Source organism: Chiloscyllium plagiosum, unplaced genomic scaffold (genome assembly GCF_037043375.1).
Source record: "Chiloscyllium plagiosum isolate Xiang-an unplaced genomic scaffold, Cpla_swu_hap1 HiC_scaffold_51, whole genome shotgun sequence".
NCBI classification, from domain to species: domain Eukaryota; kingdom Metazoa; phylum Chordata; class Chondrichthyes; order Orectolobiformes; family Hemiscylliidae; genus Chiloscyllium; species Chiloscyllium plagiosum.
Window position 1 is genome coordinate 1,502,315 of NW_028270189.1, and position 27,812 is coordinate 1,530,126.

The following is a 27,812-nucleotide window of genomic DNA, read 5'->3' on the forward strand; positions in this document are numbered from 1 at the left end:
GAACCAAAGGGTCCATTCCTGTGCTGCATAATTCTATGTCAAGAGTATGGTGCTGGAAAAGCACAGCAGGTCAAGCAGCATCCGAGGAGCAGGAGAATTGACATTTCAGGCATAAGCCCTTCAGCAAGGATGGATTCCTGGTAAAGGGCTTATGCCCAAAATGTTGATTCTCCTGCTCCTTGGATTCTGCCTGACCTGTTGTGCTTTTCCAGCACACACTCTTGACTGATCACCAGCATCTGCAGTCCTCACTTTCTCCCTGTACAATTCTGTGTTCTAACCAGCCAAATCCCCTCAGACAGAACCTTCCAAACCTGCCATGACTTTTACCAAGGAGCACCACACCTGCCGGTCCCCCTCCCAGCCACACACCATCCTGATTTGGAGTTGTATTTTCAGTGCTCCCTCACCATTGCTGGATCAAAACCCTGGAACTCACTCCTCTACAGTATTGTGGCTGTCCCTGCATCTCACCGTCTCTCGCCTCACCAACATGGTGCTCTGGACCAGCAGCTCAAAATGCACATCATCCCTGGGCTATTCCAAACACGCACAGAGCCAGCAGCTGTATCGTGTGGTTACATCTTAACTGTGTATACACTTGGCTTTTGAGCTCATGCCACCAGCCTGTCCCTTACCCTTACCCTGCAGAAGGCACAGTCACCAATCACCCAGATATCCACGATGTGTGTCATGTCAGCCCAAAAGCACTTCAAAAACATTTTGAAGGAGTAAGACTCCCTCACAAACACGGAGGCCTCATCCTCCCATGAATTTCAGCTGCACTGTCAGCGGAAGCAATGACCAGCATTTGACAATGACCAGGGCACTTCACTTTCTGACCAGTTAACAGAACACAAAACAATTAAGAATAGAAAGTTCTGAGAAACTCAACAGGTCTGGCAGCGCCTGTGAACACAAAAACAGAGTTAACATTTCAAATCCAATACGGCTCCAGTCCTAACAGATAGAAACATTAATCTGGTTTCTCCTTCCACAGATAGAAAACAAAGAAGCCAGGAATCAGCCATTTGACCTTCGAGCTTGCTCTGCCATTCAATATGATCATGGCTGATTGTCAACCTCAATGCCATATTAGTGTTTTCTCTCCTTACCCATGAGGCCTTTAATATCTGAAAAATCTCTTTCTTGAATAAGGTGACCTGGACTAATTACCTTCTGTGCTACTGAAGTCCACAGGTTGAAGAAATATTTCCTCAACTCAGTACTAAATGGCACAGCCCGCATCCTAAGACTGTGATTTCTGGTTCCCTAACAAAGGGAAATCTTCCCCGCACATAGCCTACATAGCTGTTGGAATCTGATCGAAACGCACAAAGTTCTCTCTCATTCTTCTAATCTTTACTGAATCACAGGCCTGATCGAACCAATCTCTCATAGGAAAGTCATGCCATCAACCCAATGAACCTTCACTGCACTCCTATGGCAAGTACCCCATCTCTGAGGTAGAGAGGCCAGAACTGCACACAATACTGCAAGTGTGGTATCACCATGGTCCTGTATAACTGCAATAAGACATCCCTACTGCCGAACTTAAATTCTCCTGCAATGATGGCCAACACACTATTTGCCTTCCTAGTTCCCGGCTGCCTGTTTATTTACATTGACGAGCATACAAGGACACTCTGATCCCTTTGTACATCCACACTTCCCCATATAGCACCAATTACAATAATGCTCAGCCCAGCGTAGAATTTCACATGTTGCCACATTGTACTACATCTGCCACGTGGTTGTCCACTCAATTTGTCTAAATCGCAGAGTTTCTTTGCATTTTGCTCACAACTTTCAATCCCACCCGATTTTGTTTTAGAAGCAGCAGAGTCTGCCGAGTTTTCCAGCAACTTTGATTTTTAGTTCAAGAAATATCATGGGTAGGTTTTTGGGTGTGCGTATGCATCGGCAGGGGACAGGGAGAAGAGAATAGAGAGAAAACAAACAGAGAAAAGATGATGAATCAGAAGGGTTTAGAGGGATGCGGGCCAAGGTCAGATTGGTCGGCATGGACAAGTTGGACCAAAGGCTCTGTTTCAGTGCTGTGCAAATCTATGAAAAGAGCAGGAGAGAAAAACAAATCTGCAGAGAGCTTACCTCCGCTAAGTGCTGTAGCCGTGATAACAGAGGAGTCCTCTTGTCAGATCCGAGTCTAGTGATATAATTGGATCTCTTGCTGAATACATACAGCAGATTTAATACAGCAAGCACCACTTGCATGTCACATGATGCTAATAAGGTAGTCAGATGCTGTGAACAGAGACAGTGAAGAGGTCAGTATATCGTGTTCGTTTTCTGGATTACGGACCCCATTTAGGTGACAATTTGGCTTACGCACTCACCTCGATGGAGCTGTACAGGTGCCGCGAGAAGCTGTACTCAATGAGCAAAGCAGTGAAATTTAAGACAGCCAGGAGGAGGGCTTTGAGCTGCTCATTTTCTGGCCTGTCGCACACCAACATCCAGGACATGGTTTCCACAGTCTGCCCAGCATCTGCCAAAATTCCATCGAACCGATCCAGCAGGTCCACCCAGTGGTACAGCTCGCACTGAGGATAGGGAGAAAGATAGAGAGACAAAGTGTAAGGAAAACCACCCTGTTATAGGAAGGATATTATCAATCTGGAAAGGGTTCAGAAAAGATTTACCAGGATGTCACCAAGATGGAAGGTTTGAGTAGGGAGAGGCTGGGACTGTTTTTGCTGGAGTGTAGGAGGTTGAGAGGTGACCTAATGGAGGTTTTTAAAACCATGAAGGGTATAGATCAAGTGAACAGCCAGTGTCTTTCCCCCAGGGTGGAGACTTCAAAGACATTTTTAAGGGAAGAGGAGAAAGATTTATAAAGGAAATGAGGGGCAAATTTTCTAAGAGTAGTTCATGGGTGGAATGAACTGCCAGAGAAAGTGGTGGACATGGGTATAGTTACAACACTGAAAAGGCATTTGGATAAGTACACGAGTAGGAAAGGTTTGGAGGGATACGGACCAAACACAGGCAGATGGGACTGGTTTAGTTTGGGATTATGGTCAGCATGGACCAGTTGGATGCAAAGGTCTGTTTCCATGCTGCATGACTATGAAAACAGCAAGAGCAGAGAGATGGTTCAACAGAGATGGAGAGAAAAACTGCACACCAAGTATGAAGCTTCAGTACTTTATTCCTTTCACCCATCCGAAAATCAATTTAATAACTGCATGTCAACTGACTCTGAAAACCAACTTAACTAGAGGAGTCATTAACCCAGGGGGAGGGCACTGTTTTAAAATATGGAGCAAGAGGTTTAAAAAGGGATGAGGGTAGAAGTTTTTTCGCCCAATGGTTATCTGGAACTCTCTGCCTGAAAGGTAGAGAGATGTCGACCCTCAAGAAAGTTAAGTATTAAGATGGAACATTTGTAAACACCACGGCTTACGAGGCTACTGGACGAGTGTTGGGAAATGGGATTAGAATAGATGGATGCGTGATGGGCCTCTCTGTGCTGGCAAAGTTTTAATGATGCCAAAGGAAAGAGAACAAAAATCAAACACAAGTCCGTTGAAAAGGCAGTTGGAAGGACAGTATTTGCTGCTCGTCGATAACTACCCCTAAAAGGTGGCAGTGAGCTACCTTGGAGCACCACTGGTGTGGGGGGACTCCCACTGGTGTGGGGGGACTCCCACTGGTGTGTGCAGAAGGGCACTCCAGGGAAGGACACAACACAACTGGACTTGAAACATTAATTATTTTTCTCTCTCCACAGACCTGTGTTTCTCCAGCACTTCTAGCAGTACTTTGTTTTTGTTCAAGTGTTAGAGAAACTTAAGAAATAGACTAGAGAGCCGAGCAAAGCCAGTGATCTTCCAAGTAGAAACTTGGAAGATCGTTATTACATAGGGTCATTGAGATATACAGCATGGAAACAGATCCTTCAGTCCAACTTGTCCATGCTGGCCAGATATTCTAAATTAATTTGGTCCCATTTGCCAGCACTCGGCCCATACCCCTGTAACTCCTTCCCACTCAAGTACCCATCCAGAAGCCTCCCAAACACTATAACCGGACCAGCCTCCCCGGCAGCTCACTCTACACACGCATTGCTCCTTGCATCATGGGAGCTAGCCGCGTACAAGCGGTTGCTGCATTACCAAGTGACTATGCTCAGTTAGTCGTGAGCACTTTAGGATACCCGGGGATGTAAAAGGCACTGTGGAAGTGTACACTTTGACTACTTTTAAAAAAACATACAGATGGCCACTGAAAAGGAAGACCTGTTAACAAAGCTTCTCGTCTTACACTTATCAGCAGCAACACGAGAACGCCAAATTCCAGAGCATCACTGCTGGAGCAAGGGGACACTTATTGGTTGGCATTACTGTGGTGAAGGACAAAGGGGAAAAACAATGGGTTCTCAAAGCTGTTGCGTAATTCAAAATAGACACAAGGAAATGAACACATGTTCTTCAGGCTGTAGGTAGTTGCGTACAAAAGCAACACCCTTGAAATTTGGCATGCTCATGCTTGCCCCAATGGCAAAAACCTTTGGCAGTGATCAGCAAAAGAAATTTTCAGGAACAGGTCACATAGTGAAGTCTTGAGAACTATATACAAGGCCCTGGATTTTTAAATCTCAAGCTCTAGACCGCAGATCTGGGTGCTCAGGTTTAAATGAATCCGCTAGTGAGGTGACCATGCTAAAAAGGGAATCCCTGTCCAGAGCTAACCAAGCACATTCAAGGAGACGGTATTTGGTCAGGTTAGCTACGATATTGTTATACAGCCTGTGGTGCCACAGGTTAGCATGCCAGTTTCTTAACGATGCGCACACACACACACAAATCCTACCTTTCCGATATTCCATGTCTTAATTTGCTGAAGTTCCGTCAGGAGCTGCTCATCATTACAGGCCTTCAGCTTCTCAATCAGAGCTCGGCAGTCAGCAGGCTGGAGAGGAACGGAAGAAAAGTGACCTCAGCTTGAGATTCTGGCCAACATTTTACTTTTCAAAGGCAGTCCCCTCAATTTAAAAGGAAACAAGCCTTAATCTAGCAGCAAGGACTCCACCGGTTCGGGAGAACATTAAGCTGCTACGCCAGTGCTGCTTGCACCTATCAAAACCAATATTACAACTCTCAGCCTTGTCAGTGAAAGCCTCTCCATCCCCTTCATGTTTCTGCCTTCCTTAGCCTCTCCCAACTGACTGGCCAACAAAGTGGCTGCAATAAAACATCAAGGACTTGGGCCTGCAGCTCTCCATGTAGATTGGACTTATCATTTTTCCTTCCAGTGAGATACTCTGGGTTTGAGCATAGCTGCTGCCACTGATGAACACACCCTTAAAAAAAAGTGCTAGCCCTAGCTCAACTGGAGCATCTTCATCCCAAACCCGAAGGTCCCATTCATTTCACTGCACCCCACCTGCCACAAACTCAAACAGTGCCCAGCAGCTGTGCTTAATCTGATGCAAAGCTACAATCAGAGCCACTGAAGGAGTTAACAGACAGCAAGTTGGGAAGATAGCTCTTTGGTCTCTCCATGAATCAAGAGATTTGGGGAGTAGATGCAACATTAATAGGGTTGATCAGTCATGATCGTACTAAATTGAACAGGCTTGAAGGGGTTATGTCTGCTCCAAGTCCTATGCCATATACAACAGGCTTGACAATCTGAATGGAATATCTTTGTTCCCATTTCTTGCACTCTTTCTTGTACCAGACAGTGCAGAGCAAATCATCTCTTATTGTGGGACAAAATAGTACCTCCAATGGGCCTTTGGCCAAATAAATCCTTGGGTTACTGATCCTCCCACCAATGGAAATAATTATTTCAGGACCAAAGCCCAGCATAAAATTCAACCCCTCTATTAAATTGGTCCTTCTCAGTGTGGAGAACAACTGCACCCTCGAGCATTCGAAACACACTACCTTCAGCAGTTTCCAAGTTGCCAGCTGGAAATATCAAGTTGTCCCCAAGAGCTGACAACCCCACCCTGCAAATCAAGTCATTCCCTGGGAGCAAACTGAATGCACCCAGGGTCACCAAGGCAGCCCTTCTCCAACACTCCACTGGAACACTTTCATCTTTCCACCCTCCACAAAAATGAATACAAACTACCAATGTCAGACCTTTAAATGTTAGGTCAGCTTTCTCTAGCATTTACGACAGGAAGACGTTATCTCATTTAAGCTTTCAAGATTCACACAGAGTCCACTACAGTAGATGATTAATATTCGCCCTGGACAGAACGATAGAAGAGGAGGTTGGTCATTTAGGACTTTCTTCACTCAGAGTTGGTTAATCTTTGCAACTCTCCCCCTCATCCTCTTCAGAGGGCTGTGGATGCACCATTATTGAAGAGTTAAGACTGGAACAAACAGAATTTGGTGTCTCAGGCAATCAAGGGATATAACCAAAGGTGGGTGAATCTTTTGGAATCAGAGAGATGTGGAAGCTCAGTTACTATGTTCAAGACACAGACCTCTGGATTTCGAGATAATGGCTTCAAAGAATATGAGGGTAGAGTGGAAGAAGAGTATAGAGGTAGATGATCGACCACAATCAAGAAGGTTTTAAGGGCTGGAGACTGCTCCTACTTGCAAAGGACACGTTTGTGAAAATAATAGATCAATGCCAGTGTTCCTGCTAATTTCTTTTTCTATGCAGACCACTCTGTTCCATGCATGTCAGAGACTCCCAGAGCCAGAGGTCGATGCAATGAACACCATGAGTACACCGATCAGCGCGTGCAGACCCTCAGAGAGGCTTTGCACGTGCATAGCTTAGAGGGAACACTGGTCACAGACCATTTTATACAAACCAGATGCAGAGCAGGCTGTTCGGAAATCAAGAGAAATAATGACACAACAGCTAGGGGTGGGTGGTGAATGGAGAAAGAGGGTGAGGAAGAAACATTAGCTCACTCTCTGTCTCAGGTCAATGCAACCAGTTACATGGGCCCTTCACTCTTAAAACAAAATCAAAAAGCACAATTTCACAGGTTCCATCACACTCCAAGGATGGAATTCCTTTAACAGTACACGTTGACTCAATGGTTAGGATTGCTGCCTCACTGCGCCATGGACCCACATTCGATTCTAGTCTCTGGCAGCTGTCTGCATGGAGTTTGGACATTCTGCCCGTGTGGGTTTCCTCCAAGTTCCCTTGTTTTCTCCAGAGTTCAAAGGTGTGCAGGTTAGGTGGACTGGCCATGGGAAATACAGGGTTATGGGGACGGGGTCTGGATGGGATGTTCTTCAGAGGATTAGTGTGGACTCAATGGGCTGAATGGCCTGCTTCCACAACGCAGGGATTCTATAATTCTATGAATTCTGATGATCAAGTAACTAGCCATCTAGTACATCAGGGTGGATTCCAGGCAAGAGATTCAGGGGGAAGAGGTGAGGGACTTGGCAGACATCTCATGGCAGACATCTCCCTTAACACTGAAAGCAAAGATGTCCCACATAGGCTGCAGTGGCATGGATCAAGCACTTTGCCCATACACACTACAAGAAAACAGGCAAGTTGCTGCCGCTTATGGACTAAAGTACTTGAGTGTGTTAAAGTCTCTTTCTGACATGTGGAATATGGATGACATTGTCAAAAGGTGTTGTGCTGGAAAGGCACAGCCGGTCAGGCAGCATCAGAAGAGGAGAGCCAGCGTTTCGAGCACGAAGGGCTTATGCTGGAAACATCGACTCTCCTGCTCCTCGGATGCTGCCTGACCTACTGCGCTTTTCCAAAGCCACACATTTTGACTCTGATCTCCAGCATCTGCAGTCCTCACTTCCTCCTAGATGGATAACATTGGCAGTACCAAACTTATTCCTAGTCCTATGGTGCTAAGTAGCAGTTTAAAGCACACTCAGCCTATACCTAACACGAAGGGTTTTAAACCTTGCAAGGAAAAAGGTTGCAGCCGAATTTTAGAAGAATGAGAGGGAACCTTAGTGAAACATAAAAGATCCTCGGGGGAGGGAGTTTGACAGGGTAAGCGGTGAAAGGATGCTTCCCATTTTTGGTTACCCAGAACTAGAAGGGACAGTTTAAAAATTAAGGGCTTCCCATTAAAGAACATGAGGGGGAGAACCAATTTTCTCAGAGATTTGTTGGTCCGTGGAATTCTTTTGCCCAGAAAGCAACAGAGGCTGAGATTTTGGATATATTCCAAAGGTGAGTTGGACAGATTATTGATCCAAGGGACAGGGACACAGATGGGAAAGCAATGTTCAGGCCACACAAACGGATCAGCCACGATCATACTGAATAGAGGAATGGGCTTGAAGAGCTGAATGGCCTTACTCCTACTCCTAGCTTGTGCGCTGTTGTATCATCACGTAGACTGTAAAGATAGAAAGAGATAGGAATGCCAGGATATTGAACCAATGACTGCAAGGGGACAGCGACACATATCCAAGACAGGATACCCATGTGAGATAAAGGCAATATTGCAATGGGACATAACCTAAGAAATGGGAGGAGAATGCCCTTTCAGCCAGCTCCATCATTCATTAAAATGTTAGCCCTCAATATTAATCAATGACAGAGTATTCACAGCCCTGTGGAGTAGAGACGTCCACCTTCCTAGTACCGGAGTAGCCAAGGGAGCATTGGGCATGTGACAGAGTTGCTGACAAATGTGCTATTTATCAAGAGATGTGGAGCACAGGTGGGAAAAGGTACTGGCTCAGCAGAGATCAGAATGACTTACGAGCTCGAGGGGCTGGATGGCCTCCTTCTAGGGTGGGAGAGTGTTCCATCACACTCCTCACTCATTCAATGCCAGGTAGGCTTCATGGAGACAGGAGGCAAGTTACCAGTTGCAGAAATCCCAACCTGTGACCTGCTCTTGTAACCGCAGTATTTATAAAACACAGTACAGTACAGCACAGTACAGGCCCTTCAGCCCAGTGTTGTGCTGAGCATTTATCTTAATCCAAGATCAACCTAACCTACATACTTCTCAATTTACTGCCGTCACGTGCTGGTCCAGCAATCGCTTACATGTCCCCAAACCCTACTACCACCACTGGCAGTGCATTCCACTCTCTGTATAAAGAACCTACCTGACATCTCTCCTATACCTTCCTCGAATCACCTTAAATTTATGACCCCTAGTGATGGCCATTTCTGCCTGGGGAAAAGTTTCTGACTATCTACTCTATCTATGCCCCTCATTACCTTGTACACCTCTATCAAGTCACTTTTCTTCCTTCTTCTCTCCAGCGTGAAAAGCCCGAGCTCACTCAACCTCGCTTCGTAAGACAAGCCCTCCAATCTAGGCCACATCCTGATAAATCTCATCTGCACCCTCTCTAAAGCATCTATATACTTCCTATAATGTGGCGATCAGAACTGGACACAATATTCCAAGTGTGGTCTAACCAGGGTTTGATAAAGCTGCAGCAAAACCTCTTAAATTCCATCCCTGTTAATGGAAGCCAAAACACCATATGCCTTCTTAACAAGCCTATCAACTTGGTTGGGAACTTTGAGGGATGTACATGGACCCCAAGATCCCACTGTTCCTCACACTACAAGAATCCTGCCTTTAACCCTGCATTCAGCATTCAAATTCAACCTTCCAAACTGAATCACTAAGCATTTATTCAGGTTGAGCTCCATCTGCCACTTCTCAGCCCAGCTCTGCATCCTGTCAATGTCATGTTGTAGTCTGCAACAGCCTTTGACAATATCTACAACGCCATTGACCTTTGTGTCATTGGCGAACTTTACCAACTCACTTCCACTTCCTCATCCAAGTCATTTATAAAAACTACAAAGAGAAGAGGTCCAAGAACAGATCCCTGGAGGATACCACTGGTCACCAACCACCAGGCAGATTACCTTCCATCTACTACCACTCGGTGTCTTCTTTCAGCCAGCCAACTTTGTATCCAGACAGCCAGATTTCCCTGCATCCCATACCCAACTTTCTGAACGAGCCTACCACATCCACTGCTCGACCTTCGTGTCTTGTCACATCCTCAAAGAACTCAACAAGGCTTGTGAGGCATGACCTGCCTCTCACAAAGCCATGCTGACCATCTTTAATCAAACTATGTTTTTCCAAATAGTCATAAATCCTATCTCTCTCAATCCTTTCCAGTACCTGGCTCTCACAGACGTCAGACTGACTGGTCTGTAATTCCCAGGGGTTTCCCTATTCCCTTTCTCGAACAGAGGAACAACATTCATCTCTCTCCAATCAGCCAGTACAACTCCCATGGAAAATGAGGATGCAAAGATCATCACCAGAGGCGCAGCAATCTCATACCTCACTTCCTGTGGTAACCTTGGATACGTCTGGTCCAGCCCTGAGGACTTAGCTATCTTGATGTTTCTCAGAATTTCCAGCACATCCACTTCCTTAATATCAATCTGTTCGAGCCTATTAACCTGGTCCACAGTGTTCTCACTTATCAACAAGGTCCCTCTCTCGTGAATACAGAAGGAAAAAACTCATTTAGGGCCTCCCCTACCTCTTCAGACCCCAGGCACAAGTTCCCTCCACTATCTCTGATTGGCCCTACCCTCTCTCTGATCATTGTCTTATTCCTCACCTAAGTGTAGAACGCCTTTGGGTTTTCCCCAACCCTTCCTGCCAAGGCTTTCTCATGCCCCCTCCTAGCTCTCCTCAGTCCATTTTTGAGTTCTTTCCTAGCTACCCTGTATTCCTCTAAAGCTGTGCCAGATCCTTGCTTCCTCAACCTTCTTCCTTTCAACGAGAAGCTCCTCGGTTCTTGACATCCAAGGCTCCTTCACTTTACCATTCCTTGTCTGTCTCAGTGGGACAAAGTTATTCAACACTCGTAACAAGTGCTCCTTATGCAGCCTCCACATTTCTGTTGCACCTTTCCCGCAGAACAATTATTCCCTATTTATTCTCCACAGCTCCTGTCTAACAGCAGTATAGTTTCCACTCCCCTAATTAAATACCATCCCACACTGTCTGTTCCTATCCCTCTCCATTACTATGGAAAAGGTGAGGCAGTTGCGGTCACTGTCACCGAAATGCTCTCCCAAGTGAGAACTGACACCGAGCCAGGTTTGTTGCAATCACCAAATGGCCTTCTGCCTAGTCGGCCTATCTACAGATTGAGTCAGGAATCCCTCCTGGACACACCTGACAAAACCACCTCCACCCAGACCATCTGCACTGAGGAGGTTCCAATCAATACTGGGGAAGTTAAAGTCACCCACAACAACAACTCTGATACATCCGTACCTTTCAAAGATCTGCTGTCCAATCTGCTCTTCCATCTCTCTGCTGCTATTTTATTTTACGGGGCGGGGGGGGGGGGGGGGAGAATGAAGTCTATAGAAAACACCCAATCAAGTGACTGCTCCTTTCTTGTTACTGTCTTCCACCCACACACACTCAGTAAACAAACCTTCCTCAACAACCTTTTCTGCAGCTGTACTCTCTCCCCCCCCCCCCCCCCCCCCCCTAAAAGATCTAAACCCTGGAACATCCAACCATTCCTGCCCCTGTGAAATCCATGTCTATGTTATGGTCACAGCATCGTAATTCCAAGTACTGATCCATGCTCTAAGTTCATCACTCTTATTCCTGACACGCTTTGCATTCAAACAGACACACTTTAACCCATCCCTTTGCCCTATCAACTGTGTATCCTTCCTGATCGACTCTCTGCATTCTATTTCTGCCCGTTCAATAACTGCCCTCTCCTCTGATCTGTATCTCTGGTTCCCATCGCCCTGCCAAACTAGTTTAAATCCTCCCGAAGTGCTCCAGCAAATCGCCCGCCCAGGACATTGGTGGCCCCCTCAGTTAAAGAGCAACCCGTCCTTCGTGTACAGGTCCCATCTTCCCCAGAAGGTACCCCAATGATCTACGTAGCTGAAGCCCTATATGATCCAGTGCACTTTCTGGTCAATGAGAATCGCTAGGATGGTGACTGTGTGGGGATTCAGCAACAGTAATCCAAACAGTGACCATAAGATTATCTGCCGTAAGAACACAAGAGATCAGAGGAGTCAACCATCTAGCTACTTGAGCCTGCTCCGCCATTCAACAACAGCATGACTGATCTTTTCATGGACTTATCTGATGGCTCACCACAACCCTTAATTCCTTTACTGTTCAAAACTCTATCTTTACCTTAAAAGCATTCAACGAGGTAGCCTCAACTGCTTCATCTCTTTGCAGACGGTCACTGCCTGGCACTTGTGCTAAACACAGTCAGATACTCCAACCCTAAGCAATTTTGAATTCCCTTTTTGAAATCCCTTTTTTATTTCCATCGGAGAGTGAAGGTCAGACATTTCAGGAGGCAAAGCCAGCAGCATGCATTACAACACCATTAAACTCACCGCTTCAGTTGGCGTTTTCTTCAGTTTTGTTCTGTCGACTTTCATTTTCCCATTCGTTTCTGCACTCTAGTTCTGCAAACATAAGGAGAAAAGGTTGAATGAGCAGCTGAGTTTCAGGTTCTTTTCTAAAACCCGAAAATAAAACTCATGCAGTATTTCTTTCTTCTGAAAGACAAGATGATCACAACCAGCAGGAAAGCCTTCGAAACTATTTGGAGAAGTTAAAGCGAAGAACACATCCACTTCTGATTCTGCTTCCTGCGCTGTGATTGCAACCTAAAATCATTCTTTTTTTAAATTTGTTTTCAGAATGCTTCTAGCAGTGTTTGCTGCCTATCCAAATTTAATAGTGAACAACCCAATTGTGGAAAGGTCTCCGGAAAGTCCAAATCAGCAAGGGTGGCAGATTTCCTCCCCTAAGGAGGGTCTCAAGGCTGTCCAGTTATTCAATCCTCAGAAAAAGTCTCTGCTTGGGCTTTCTGACTCTCAAAGTTCTGGCGCATGACTTGTTCCTTCCACCATGAAGCCTGATATGGAGGAACTGAAGAGGCACCTTCCATCAATCTGCATGACAGAAGACATCAGTGGCATATGGGATCCTCAAGAGAGTCAGAGGGCAGAGGTGAACAGAGTCACCATCACTAAGGAGAAAGTGCTGGAGAAGCTGAAAGGTCTGAAGATGGATAAAGCACACAGACTGGATGGACTATACCACCCCAGGGTTTGATTAGATTAGATTACTTACAGTGTGGAAACAGGCCCTTCTGCCCAACAAGTCCACACCGACCCTCTGAAAAGCAACCCACCCAGACCCATTCCCCTACATTTACCCCTTCACTTAACACTACGGGCAATTTAGCATGGCCAATTCACCTAACCTGCACATCTTTAGGACTGTGGGAGGAAACCGGAGCACCCGGAGGAAACCCACGCAGACACGGGGAGAATGTGCAAACTCCACACAGTCAGTTGCCCGAGGCGGGAATTGAACCCAGGTCTCTGGCACTGTGAGGCAGCAGTGCTAACCATTGTGCCACCATGCCGCCTTGAAGCAAATAGCTGAAAAGACTGTAGACACATTGGTGGTGACTTTTCAGGAATCACTGAGGGGAGGGTCCCAGAGGACAAGAAAGCAGTTAATGTAACAACCCTGTTTAAGAAGATGGGAACGCAGAAGACAGGAAATCATAGGCCGGTTAGACTGACCTTGGTCGTGGCTAAGATTTCAGTCCATTATTTAGGATGGGGTTGTTGTGTACTTGGAAGCACTGGTAAAATTGTGCTGGGTCAGCATAGCTTCATCAAAAGGACTTAATACCAAATCAGTTATAATTCTTTGAGGTAAAGAGCAAGTTAGACAAGGAGAGCCAGTAGATGTAATCTATTTGGACTTCCAGGAGGCCTTTGACAAGGTTTTCCACAGAAGGTTGCTAAATACGTTAAGAGCCCATAGTGTTAGAGGTAATGGAGACAGGATTGGCTAACTGGCAAAAGGCAGAAAGCGTGGATAAAGAGGATTTTTTAAGGCTGGCAGCCGCTGACTACTGAAGTTCCACAGGGACCTATGTTGGGACCACAACCATGCAACTTACATCAACAATCTGAATGAAGGAACTGAGGGCATTGTTGGTAAGTATGTAGGTGACAAAGATGTTTGGAAAGACAGATGGGGAAAGTGGTCAAAAAGTGGCAGGTGGAATATAACATAGAAAAGCACGAGGTTATGCACTTTGGTAGGAAAAACTAGAGAAGTACATTATTTTTGGAAAGGGGAACAGCTTTGGAAAACTGAAAACTTGGGAATTCTCGCTCAAGATTCTCAAGGTCAACAGGCAACTTCAGTTGGCAATTAGGAAGGAAAATATGATGTTAGCAATCACTTCAACAGGGCTAGAATGAAAGAGCACGGATGTATTGCTGGGACTGAACAGTCGGTTCTGATATAACGCAATAGTTCTGTTCTTGTATGATCTCATCTTATAAGAAAACTGTATAATTGCAGTATCATTTAAATTAATGGGGCTGAAATCACATTAAAGCCAACACAAGTCAGGAACATTCACGTTCTACAAATAACACTAAATTCTTCAGTCATGTTAAAGCCAATTCACATTGAGGAAGCAGGCGTTATAGCAGAACTGACTGTAGAAGGCTCGGGTCAGGCTGCACCTGGAATACGGTGAACGGTTTTGGTCCTTGTATCTGAGGGAGGATGGTTGGCCTGGGAAGGGTTCACGGGAGGTTTACAAGATTGATCCTGACAATGAAGGGCAGCTCATGTGAGGAGTGTTGAGGACTCTGGATCTGTTTTCAACGAGTTTAGAAGGATATTGAGTTTGGAGGGTAGGGGGAGGTGATGGAGGAGATCTCATTGAAACCTACAGAATATCAAGATATGTGAATAAAGTAGATGTGGAAAAGATGTTTCCACTAGCAGGAGAGACGAGGAGCTGGAGGGTATAGCCTCAGAGTGAAGGGATGACATTTTAGAACTGAGATGAGGGATTCTACAAGTTGAAAAACCACAAGTCACTGAATGTACTTAAAACAGAGATAAGTTTGTGATTAATAAGGGGATCAAAGCTTATAGGAAAAGGCAGGAGAAAGGGATTAAGAAATATTGCCATGATCGATGGGCTGAATGGCCTAATTCTACTCCGCAATCTTATGGTCTCAGTTTGAAATGAGGGGACCACATAGGACAGTCACACCATCAGGTCTCCTCAGGATTTTTTATATGAGAGTAAGATAACTTCTCATTCTAAGACATAATCCTAACCTTTCTTCATAAAATAAGCCCTTTCACACCAGGAGTCAATCCTATTGATCTTCTCTAAACTGCTTCCAATACCTGATGTCCAATCAAAAATTACATCACTGAAGTGAGGCAGCTATTGCTGTGATGGGCAGTCTGAAGTTTTGTATTCACGATTATGAGCCCAGCACAAAGTTACAACACTCCCAGATACAGAGGAACCTCCATTATCCAGCATTTGGTTATCTGGACAACATCGCAACGTCCTGATACTTGGCTAAACTGTTATCCAGCATTCGATTATTCGAATATTCAACTATCTGAACAAAATACTCCCCGCCCGTGTCGTTCGGACAATTGAGGTTCCTCTGTAGACGGTGACGGCTAGAAGGGTGACCAGGCAACACCAAATTTTCACATCACAAAGCTTTCCCCACACTGTCTACACGTAGAGCGTGCCTGAACTGCACTGGGCGATGTGCAGCCACCTCTCCATTGAATCTGCAATAACTGTGTCCAGGTTGTTTGGTCATAGCAGACACATTGGGTGACAGAACTAGTAAGGGACAGCAGATTTAGGACTGATTTGAGGAGGAACCTCTGCACCAAAGGGTTGCGAATCTGTAAAGTTCCCTGCGCAGTGAAGCAGTTGAGGCTACCTTGTTGAATGCTTTTAAGGCAAAGGTACATAGATTTTTGAACAATAAAGAAATAAAGGGTTGCGACCAGTAGCTAGGTTAGGGGAGCTGAGTTCACAAAAAGATCAACCACAACCTTACTGAATGGCAAGCAGGCTCAACAGCTCAGATGGCCCACTCCTGCTCCCATTTCTTATGTTCTCAGAGCAGAGTTACAAGAATGATGCCCATCTTAAAACAACTCAACCACTGCAGATGGATCGAGAGAGTTTGGCCTATGCACTGAAGCATTTAATCACAACAGTGGCTGCTGAGGGTGCAAGGCAGGTTTAGTCAGTCTTGAAACTGGTCTCGTCTCTGTACAATTGTAATGAGCCTAACCTTGTTTTCATTCAACCGGCCTGGAAATGACAAAGGTTCAAGGGGCTACCTCAGCACTGCAGGGGCAGAAAACCTCAGATCAGGTAGCCACTCAAGCTCAGTGGGTGCATAGATGAAAGGAAAAAAATAAACCAAACTCCACACCCCAAAATAAACCATAAGGTTGCACTGACCAGGGTAGTTAGCCTGCCAACAGGGTAAATTACAGTCCTGACTGATCCTTGGATTGGTAGGATTCTCCTACAAGGAGTGGAGGAGACCACTCCTCAGAGCTACGACGACTAAGGTGATCTCACTGCTACGTAACTCCTACAGCACTCCTCAGGGTGGATGAAGGAAGGACTTGGCTGGGCTGGGACTTTAGGACCAGGGGACAGTCTCAAGGTAAGGCGTGAGCATTTAGGACTAAGATGAGGAGGAATCAAGTAGATTCTGATTCTTCATAGGCAAGGGAAAAATGATTACCAGGACAAATGTGAATGTGAAACTTGGAACATAACTGATCAGCCACAGTCTTACTGAAAGGTGCAGCATGTTTGAAGGGCCAAGCAACCTACTGCACATTTTAGCATGCAGTGCGCAGAAACAAAAGCTGAGAATTACCCAACAAATTATGAAATTTCTTCTGCTTCCAAAATAGGTTGAAGCACATGCAATCGAACGCGTTGCTATGGTTACAAAGGCATCACAAAACTAAATTCCAGTCTCTGATTCATGCCAATGTTGCATTTCCCCATTATGAAAACACACACAAACACACAAAAGCACTCCAGTACTTCATTATATCTCGACAGTGCAGCTTCACAAAGTCAGCTGCCTATTCAACTCTTTTGTGCACTCTCAGCTGAGTATCAGAAGCCTCAACAATCAGGCCACTCTCCTGCCTGCCTCCCAATAACTTGCATTCAGCTAAAAGTCTTTGCGGCAAAGACTTGGGGTCGAACCTGCACAATTCCGGAAAGTGACACGTATGAGGAAAACCAAAACATAGATCAGACAAAGGAATGAGGGCAGGCAAGGCTCACCCCCTCCACAAAGAGAATCCCTGTATAAAAAGTGAACTGGATCAGAAATGGGCCATTTCGTTCACAACAACAGGCTCATTGCATCACCCAAGTTAAGTGCCACTCATCTTGCCTTCCAATTTGGCGAATGCTTTAAAAACCCAAGACCCCTAATGTCTTTCATTCTCTTTCCCAATAACCACAGGAGCTGCAACATTTAGCATCTACCAGAGGTTTCACAACAATCAGTTCTGCAAAGAAGCAGCATCCAGGCCCTGTCTCAAAGCCTGTGCTGGAAAAATCAACAAGGGACAGTCGTGGGTCTTCTCATGGCTCTCGCTGAAAGCAGAGGTCAATTTTTATTCATTTAAGTTCACTTACAATGAACTCACGTGCCCTCATTCCTTTCAGATCTCAGCAAGGGAACAATGTCCAAGATGTATGTGGAAAGAAGCTCTTAAGATACGTAGTGCACAAGGACACACAGGTACCTCCAGTCTGTGATTCATGAAAAAAATCCTCCAATTTTTTAAGCCAATGGCTAGAGGACCATAAAATACAGAAGTAGCCCATTCAGTCAGCGTCTGCTCCATCAGACTAGTCTGATAATTAATTCCACTTTCCCACCTTTCCCCCATAACCTTCGATTCCCTTACGATTAAAAATCTGTCACAGCCTTAAATCTACTTTATGACCCAGCTTCGACAGCCCTCTGCAGTAAAGAATTCCACAGATTCATTACCTTCTGAAAGGAGTTCTTCATCCATCTTAAATGGATGAGCCCTCAAGATGATGCCTCTGTTCCTAGATGCACGTGTGGAAGTCACCTCGCCGCATATAACCTGTCAAATCCCCCAAGAATCTTGTCCGTTTCAATAAGGTCACCTCATTCTTCAAAACTGTACTTGCATGGGCCCACTCAAAGATCTGGAAACCTCAGGCAGTTATTTACAGTAATACAGTATTTACAGAGCTTATGGCAATCACCATTAATCTTCAAGGGTTCCCTGCCAATAACAAGGGCAGTGAGACAGCCAGGATAACAGTTTCAAGGTATAGAAAACAGAATGTGATATTCAAAGTCTGTTTGGCATCAGGCAGACTGACGCAAAATTACAAACAATGCTCCCCATGATCTGCAAGTTAATGAAAGGTGATTTGCATAGGCATACAACGGAAGCAGTTTTCCCACACATGGGCTGAGAGGACAAAGTGAATGAATTTAGCAGTCCAGTGAAGTGATAAGTTTATTGCCCTTGCTGCTAAAGTGAGCAGGGCATCCAGACAAAGCCAGGCCATTTTAAATGGACACAGATGAAACTGGCATGGCTGTGCATTAATTCACTGGAATCATCCCAGACAGCAATGGTGTTTGAACAAAAATCGCAGTAGATCTAGAAAACTAAAGGGCAGGAAAAGAAGGCGACAGATCAGTGGCAATCCAGTCTCAGCAACAAGACTGTCCAATCAGTCTCTGGCACACACCTCATGGGAAACAGTGAACTGAACCAATGGAAGAAAGATTAATAGGTGGCATACCAAAAAATCCCTCAAACGCTACAGTGGAATTTTTCTAAAAACTGTATGCTAATGAGAGCACGGATCACAGAAAAACAACTGTTGTTTGTTGCACATTTCTGTGCAGCTAATGCAAACTGCAGACATACCAGTTTATCATTCTCCTTATGCAGCGGCTGCAATTTTAAGGTGGAACTTTGGCTCCAATTGGGTGACACTGCATTCAGCGGGAAGGCAGTGGGTTCAAGTCTCACTACCAGAGTCAGGAGTTCAGATTGTGCATTAACAGTTGGAAGGCCCCGTTAATATCCCAACTTTTTTCTCATGTGCGACTGGCCTAAAGGACTGAGCTTTGAGGACCAAAAACTAACCCAAGGAAGGGTTTTATTTTAAAGAAAGGTAGGTCAGTATTTGCTGCCCATTCCTAATTGCCCCATGAACGGAATGTCTTGCTCAACATTTCAGAGCAAAGTTAGGGGTCAACCAGGAGTCAGGCCAGATCAGGCAAGGACAGCAGATTTCCTTCTCTAAAGTGTGAAGTCACTATAGTCTTAATAGATTGTAGGAGTGCTTTCTCGTTAGAAAGAGAAGACCAGTAGTGGTTTAAACTGAGGATCATGCAAAAGGCTAAAGGAAAGGTTGAGGAGGAGAGTCCTTCACAGTAACCTCGGCCTGCGTGTGAGTGGGGGGGGGGCTGCTGCTATTGCTGTCCCTCTGCATTGCAACCAGCCATCCAGCTAACTCAGCTGAGCTGATCTCCCAACTCTTAAGTGGATTGGCAATACTGACAGGATTCCAACCACAATTGATAGTAGTCATTGTTGTCACCATCACCAAGGTGAACTCTCAAAACCCAACTTAAATTTAAATTCTGCCAGCCGCCACAGTGGGATTTGAACCCATGCCTCCAGTAGGCCAGGCCTGATGATTACTCGTTCAGCGATAGACAACAAATGTTAGATTGTGTATTAAAAACAAACCCTGAACCCCAAAACCCACATTTAAGGAGCCAAATAGAGTCCCCTCATCAAAATCTCTCTCAATTTGAGGCATTAAAACAGGATCACATTAGGAGAAAGTGTGGGAAGCACTCATCTGGAATATCTCAGCAATTCAGAGTCTACATTGGCAGAGGGCCCCAGGCTCTAGGCAAGACATTAAGCCAAGATCTCTCTATCCTTGGCTGGACATGCAGCGTGCAGGAAGGGGGACAGACATCTCTGTTTGGTGCACTAACCACCGTCACCCCAAAACAAATTCAGCTTTTAAGAACTTGCAGTATCAAAATGCAGTAAGATGCTACAAAATCTTAATTCTGCTCAGGTTACCTGGGCAATTGCTTTCTTTTCAATCAGGATTGAAAGCTGTAATGTAAGCCAATGAGTTCCACATGGAAGAACAGCTAATAAGGAAAAGGAAAGCTACTCCACTGAATCCCAATAATGTTCAAACCACCTTCGGAACTTAACAGTGAGTGCTATTTATAACCAGGTTGCATCTGCTGGAAGCACAGGCCTCTATAAATCAATTGTTAGTTCCCTTCCTCGTTAATTGTTCTTTTTGTAATATGAAACCAATGCGAGATGGCACCATAAAGGTCTCCATGATACACACGGATGTCAACACCAAACGACCAGAGATGAGGAATCAAAGCCAGGACTGAAAGTACAGTGTACCCATCAACTATGGAAGCCAAACATGCAAGGGCAGACTCTACCTAAACACGTCATTGAAGGCCCTCCTCCATTAACCACACACTGTTAAACAAAGTCAAACAAGAATGCAAGTAGTTCATGTTCCAGATTCATGTTTTTATGGCAGTGCACCAGCCAAGCTACGTTTTTCCAAAACGCAGCACGCAAGACTACACAGACACGTGGCTTTACACCAATGTGCTGCTTTAAATCCAACACTGCAGGAAGGAATAGAGAAGAACGGAAATAAAATCAAAAGGCCCACTGGCCTGTGGTCTTCAGCTGTGCCAAAAACCAATTCAATCACCAACACGTTTCAGCCTCTATCCAAGCAAGTTTCGAGGAATGAGAGGCGACCTTACGAAAATACATTAGACTCAGAGGACTTACAGTCATTCAGAATGTCAGCACAGAAAAAGGCCTGGCATCAGAAGCGCTCAATGAAATACTAAAATATTCTGAAGGTTTCTGCCTCTACCACACCTAAAGCAGTGAGCCCTCTCCAGTGCTATCATATCCTTATGTGGCACCCAGAACTGTAAACAATACTCCGGCCGTGATCGACCCACCATTGTATACAGTTCCAACATAACCCCCAATGCTGCTAAAGTCCATACCTCAGCTAAGGGGGTTTACAACAGATGATGGCAAATTTTCTCAAACTCTGGTTACTCTGTGTAACTTTCTTCACTGGCAAGCACTGGCGATTTAACTTAGACTGTGTTAGACACATTAACAAGGGAGTCCAAGGACACAATCAGGTAGATAGAGGTGAGAATCCAATTACTGAGTGGCAGGAAAGGCTTGAGGGGCCCAATTCTTATGCCCAAACCTCAAACTTCACCAATGTAAGCGGACATCAACGATTACAAAAACACAAACCACTGAAACCCTACTTGATGCATGACCCTCTGCTTTCATTAAAAGGAGAGACAAAGTGGTAATTTAGAAACATGAAAAGGAGTCCATTCAGCCCATTGAGCCTAGTCCACCAGTCAAGTAGAGTCTGTACTTCAATGCCACTTTCCTGTACTACCCACAGATTTGTCTCCAGAAATCTACTGATCTCGATCTTGAACATACAGAATGACAGATTCCATCGCCATCAGGGTGAGAGAATTCACCATCTGAGATTCCACCTTATCTCACTGCTATTTTCAGATCATGCCCCTGGTTTTGTAGAAAGATCTGCAAGCCAGGACAGTGGAGATGTGGAACTACGTTCCACTTAGCAGACAAAGCAACATGGACTGGCTGGGTCACACAGCCTATTTCCATGGTGCATTCTAAAATTTTTTGTGTAAATAGCAATTTTCTTTTTAAAAATGTGCCTCTAGGAGTCCATTAAAGTCTAATGGTGGGTGGTGACTATTTTTTGCTGCTGCAATACCCTGCTTTTACGCCTGAAAGAGAAACAGATTCTGCATTTGCAAAACTGGCCTGGAACCCACAACATTTTGAGTCCATAAACGTACAAGAACTGTTGCAGACTGTTGCAGAAGCAAATGTGTGACAAAGTAAACATCTTTCAGTAGGGACTAACACATTCGCACTTTGCTAAGTGAACATAGAAACTTTTAAACCAACCACTTTGAAGCTTTTTTAGAGTACAGGAGAGGGGTTAATTGGCACTGTACTGTACACCACGTGCATTCAACGTGTTTTTTCGGAGACAGTTGTAAAACTGCTAGAACAAAAACATTAGCCCATTTTCTGTTGGAAAGCACTATCAGCAGAGGGAGTAAATCTCGCTAAGTGCCCACTTTATTTGTTTTGAATATTAATTACTGATATAATCAACACACAACCACAGCATCAAGGAAATCAATAGTGTTTCATTATTTAAGAAAAAAAATAACAGGTCAGTGTAGCCATGTCAAGCCTGAATGGGCAAAAAGATCAAACAAACAACAGATTCGGCACAGCTGCTGGTAACAGGAAGCCGAGACATAGCTGTTTCATAGCACAAGGCCAAGCAAAAATAACACTTCATACATATAAGGCTCAGTTGGAAACTTAGTGCAACATTTCTTGAGGGTTTAAGGATTAGAAATAGTGTTTGAGCACTATCCCTCTCCCTTCAACATAGGCCCTTCTTTGAGGGGAAGCACATGTTGTCTGACAAGGACGGATTGGGCCAAGATCTATTTGAATATAGAAGGAACAAGGGGTGAGCATATTGAAAGATACAAGATCCTGAAGGGAGGTTCAGGCTTGACATGGTGGATGCTGAACAAAGGGGCACAATTTAAACAGGCCATTAAGATGGGAGGGGAGAGAATTTTTTCTGAGGGTTGAAAATCTACAGAACTTGTCAAGCCTCAACTAGGGCAGCACGCTGGAAATCAAGTTCTGCTATCCCCACAGTCACCAGAAAAGGATTTACCAATTCACCCAGGCTTCAGACTCAGGTTGACAAGAAGCACACATCAAGTTTCTGTGCTTAAGAATTATTATTTATTACAAGTAAATAACCTCTAGCTAACAGATAAATAACTATGCACTGACATTTAACTCCAATAACTCGAGGATCCTCAATTATCCAAATATCGATTATTCGAATTTCAGATTATCTGAAGATGATTTCAAGACCCTACAAAAACGTTACATTAAAGGGGTAAGCGTATTTGATTTACCTGCACTGAAGAACATGCGAAAATGCTGGCAGCTCAAGCATCAGCGACTGGATTTTTTTTTAAGGTAAGGGTCGTTACACAGCCCTTTGCAGGAGTAAGTGTTTTACAGTACAGGGTATTCCTGTCACTTTACCAACATGGCCCAGAACGTAAACATATGCGCAAGGTGGTGCTTCTGTCTTTCTATCGCGAGACTGAGTTCCCGAAAATTGACAAATGCTTTTGTGATCATAGAAACTGTTCGGGACTTGCTTAATGCTGGCATTTGATATACAGTATTTGAGAGATGGTATGTCCTTCTCATTTTAACCTGCAATTTGCAGACTGCAAGGATTAGTTTGCTTAAATAGCAGACTCATTAAAATTATAGATTTAAACAAATTCTCCAGTAGAGCATACTGTTAGATCAGTATGGCTTCCCTTAAGGTAAAATTGATTATCTGAACGAAATAGTGCCCGTCTATCCTGTTCAAATAATTGAGGTTCCTCTGTAGATGCCAATACCCTGATAAACCTCTTTCTGCGCGAAAACAGACTGGAAAAAAATATTGGGGATGGAGGGAAAACGGGGAAAGCAGTTCAGTGATCTCAGGTCACAGAATCTACCGAGATGCTTCCTGCTTCTTTGTCTTCCTTCTCCGGATGCTCCCACTGATTTGCAGTGAGCACTGAGTCGCTGATTCACTGACAAAAGGTCTCTGACTTATTGACTAAACGTCAGCTTACAGCAACTACTGAAAAAGATAAACTGGTACTCTTCAGGTTTCCAGTGGGTTTTACTGCAGAGAGCAGGCAGCACCTGAGCAACTGGAGATTTGAAAAGCTTCCCACTATCTTGTTCACATCCTCAAGCTGTTCAGCTACCCGTGAACCAATCACATAGCTGTTAGCAAACAGAGGATCTTTGTCAATGGTAACTGGTCACTAGCCCACAAATCAGTCCACTAATGTTGTCAACTATTTGTCTTTAGCTCCAGCTTGTCGGCAAGCCACACTCAAAACTGCTGCTGGAATTAGTGTGTAAGCAGTGCTTAAAATTAATGCTAACTTACTTGCTTTCAACACATACAATAATTCATCACCAATCCTTGGTTTTAAGGCAAGTTTCTTTCTCATTTCAGTCCACAATTATACACATAGAAAGTAAAAAAGGCATGGTCTTTACAAACTCTCTTGCCAAAGTGGTGTGGATCTGTGCCATTAGTTTTGTGAAGCTGAGGCCATAACCGCATTGGCTGCCATGACAGGTTTGAAGGACCGAATGGCTTAATCCTGCTCCAAATTTATATTTTCACACGTTTCATATTCCAGGAAGCCTTTCAGCTTGTCAACTCTGCTCCATCATTCATTCCTCCCCTTTCCCCATAACCTTCAATTAGATCACCCCTCACTCTTGGAAACTCCAGTGAGTAGAGTCTCGAACTGTTTAACCTTTGCTCATTAAACTCTCCCCTCCATACCAGGGATCAGCCTTGTGAACCTTCTCTGAACTGTCTCCAATGAAATAATATCTTTTCTTAAATAAAGGGACCAACACTGGTCATAACATGCAGTCTCACTAGCACCTTGTACAGTTACAGTACCACTTCCCGACTCTCATACTCCAACCCCCTTGGAATAAGGGCCAACATTCCATTAGCCTTCCATTAGATTACCAGCTACCTGTATGCTAGCTTTCACTGTGTTCTTGCTAATAGATGGCTTCAGAGCTCTGGGAGGGGCAACAAGAGGGGAAAATTACAGAGGACACACACACATGCTCCATCCTGAAAGTTATTTATCTCTGAAATCTCAAAGAAATACAGCTTTATGTATGTAGACCTTCGGGACACACACAAAGCAGGTATTTAAAAATAATATGTTCACAAAACTGCTACAATTCTGGGACCTACTTTCCTTTCAAAGTTATGATTACAGAGATCAAGACAGAAGACACCATTAGTAAGCATTCAAACTTGCCACCAATTTAAGAAAATACTCTGATACGGTGGAAGATCTTTCAACTTAATACATCCGAGAGCATGAACAGGAGCAGACATACATTTCAATCCACGCTGCTCCTGACAGCTGCGAAGCAGAGGTGACATAGTGAACCTGTCACTGGGCTAGGAATCCAGAAGCATAAAATTAATGTTCTGAGGTTACAGGTTCAAATTCCAAGTTTTTTTTTTAAAAATATGGACTTACAAACTGGTCTAATCGAAGTAACAGTGCAACCATTTTTAATTGCCACCTTGTTCACTAATGTTGCCTAGGGAAGGAAGCCTAGCACCCTTACCAGGTGTGGCCCACGTGCAAATCCACAGAATGAGTTGACAATCATCATGGCTGACTCTGAACTAGCCATTGGGCCATTAGCGATGGGTAATAAATGCTGATATTGCCGGTGATGTCCACATCCCAAAAAGTTGTTTTTTTTTAAGAAAACACTTCTGGATCTGCAGCTCATGATGCTACACTCCAATCTGATACTGCCTGAAAGGCACTACATCAAGTCCAGTTACACTATTCACCAACCTTCCCAATAATGCCTTTGAAAAGGGAAAGTCAACTCCAAGACAAAACATCCCAAACATTCCTCACCCCAAAAGGGTAGTCACATCTGAAACACAACACATAATATGCACACACCAAGTTCCCACAAACAACAATGGGACCTTGTGCAGTTCCCCTGCTTTGTGATATCAATGAGGGACACACATTGGCCAAGGAACCATTGGTGGGTGACAGCCAACAGGGAGCAGGAGGATGCTCTGCTCCTTCTTCAAAACAATCCATTACAATCGTGCACATCCACTTTGAAGGGGAATTAAATGTTAATTTGGTTTAATACTTGCCAAAAGATGGCACCTCCAATCCTACAGCATACCCCCAGTACTGCACTGGAGCGTCAGCCTCATCTTTCTGTTCTCAAATGCTGAGTGGGGCCTGAACCCTGAACCTTCTGACTCAGGAGTACTGTACTTGCTACCTGCAGATATTGGCACTCAGGTATGCTGCGGGTCAATTAAAGTAGCATACTGCATACAGCGTCTTTGCATTTTGCAAAACTGGAGGTGGGGGGGGGAATGGTGGCACCAAAAACAAACATTCTTTTCAATCTGACAGAAGAAAGCTCACTTCCAGGAGGTTAACACATTCCGAATGACATGCGATGCCATAACTTCTGAAGACCAAGAGCTATCAAAGATAAGCAAAGCGTTAACAAGAACAGTGTTTGATACGTCAACGTTAATAATTCAACTGCTGTTTACAAACTCTGCCAGCAACAGGATTTCGGAGGCTGGGTTCAAAATCTCCTTGCAGCACTTAATCATACATCCAAATATCCAATTTCCAAAGCTGAGTCAGGCAATGGTGAACTCATTGCTGTCAACAAGGTAACAACTCACCTTGGCACATGCTGGAGGGAGGAGCTGCTTGCTGGGCAGCAAAATGGATTTTAGCTTAGGAGTCTTCCTCATCCCATACTATTGGGCCTCAAACCCATCTAGAATTATCAACATCTTTCTGGTCATGAAGGAGGACATGCCTCAGACCCAGACAAGCCAAAGCACAAAAATTCAAAAACAATAAACAAGTTCAAGTTGAGGGCAGAGAACGGGGTCAGGTCAAACAACGGGCCAGATAACAACATGGTCCAACAGCGACAAGCCTGCATTCCTTTTAGCTATGGCACAAAGCTCAGAACAGTGAGGGGAAGACAAACACAAATCTCCCAAGTCTTTCAGCAAACAGACATTATGAAATTTTGTCAAAACAATCAACTCCAAACTCAAAGCAATAAACTTGCAGCTTTTTTGGGAATCAGATTTAAAAGAGGAGAAAGGTAGATTCTTCCTTTTGCCCGTAACAAGTTTGAAAAAGAAAATGCAACATGTTAGAGACCTTTCCACTGAGAAACCACAAGTCAGTGACATTTCAGGTATTAAACCATCCTCAGGAGTGGATTGGTATTTTCTTCACAGATTTTGCCAAGGTGGCTGTTCTGTGTTTCACCATCTTTACATTCTGGAGACTCACTCTGCCTTTAAAAATGCAGAGCCTAATGTTAGAAAGTTCATGGACTTCAGTAGAATGATTGAGCACATCAACATCCATCTATATTGAAGGGCATTGTATGACTTGCACTGTTGCTGGCTGTTGCACATATACAAAATTGCAAAATTTCATTTACAGATAATTCTCTGCAATGTTACCTTCTCCCACAGACGGCAAGTGAACTGGCAACACAATGAATACAAATTCCACAGTGAGACTGGGACTGCCATAGTGTTAAGAGTTAAGATGGAGAGAAATTTGTTAAGTGTGTATAAGAAAATTTTCTGCTTCAGTCTGTGGATGTACCTACTTGAGAAGGTGCAAAACTTGACCTACTCTTGGGAAATAAGGCAGGACAGGTTACTGAGGTGTCAGTGGGGCCAGCGACCATAACTCTATCAGATTTAAAATAGTGATGGAAAAGGATAGACCAGATCTAAAAGTTGAAGTTCGAAATTGGAGAAAGGCCAATTTTGATGGGATTAGGCAAGAACTTTCAAAGCTGATTGGGGGCAGATGTTCGCAGGTAAAGGGACGGCTGGAAAATGGGAAGCCTTCAGGAATGAGATAACGAGAATCCAGAGAAAGTATATTCCTGTCAGGGTGAAAGGAAAGGCTAGTAGGTATAGGGAATGCTGGATGACTAAAGAAATTGAGGGTTTGGTTAAGAAAAAGAAGGAAGCATATGTCAGGTATAGACAGGATAGATTGAGTGAATCCTTAGAAGAGTATAAAGGCAGTAGGAGTATACTAAACAGGGAAATCAGGAGGGCAAAAAGGGGACATGAGATAACTTTGGCAAATAGAATTAAGAAGAA

The 27,812-nt window shown here is 44.3% G+C and overlaps 1 protein-coding gene across 12 annotated transcripts in view; it reads right to left on the minus strand.

Annotated features, from left to right (window-relative positions):
- The window catches only part of huwe1 (HECT, UBA and WWE domain containing E3 ubiquitin protein ligase 1), a 229,529-nt gene that overhangs the window by 172,195 nt on the left and 29,522 nt on the right, over positions 1–27,812 (minus strand). For all 12 annotated transcript variants that reach the window (XM_087985269.1, XM_087985271.1, XM_043680073.2 and 9 more), the window contains 4 exons: positions 12,328–12,399; positions 4,837–4,935; positions 2,358–2,564; positions 2,113–2,265 (listed from right to left, as the gene is read on the minus strand). In XM_087985269.1, coding sequence (XP_087841395.1) covers positions 2,113–2,265; positions 2,358–2,564; positions 4,837–4,935; positions 12,328–12,372 — 504 coding nt within the window. In that variant the 5' untranslated portion in view covers positions 12,373–12,399. The remainder of the gene's footprint in view (positions 1–2,112; positions 2,266–2,357; positions 2,565–4,836; positions 4,936–12,327; positions 12,400–27,812) is intronic.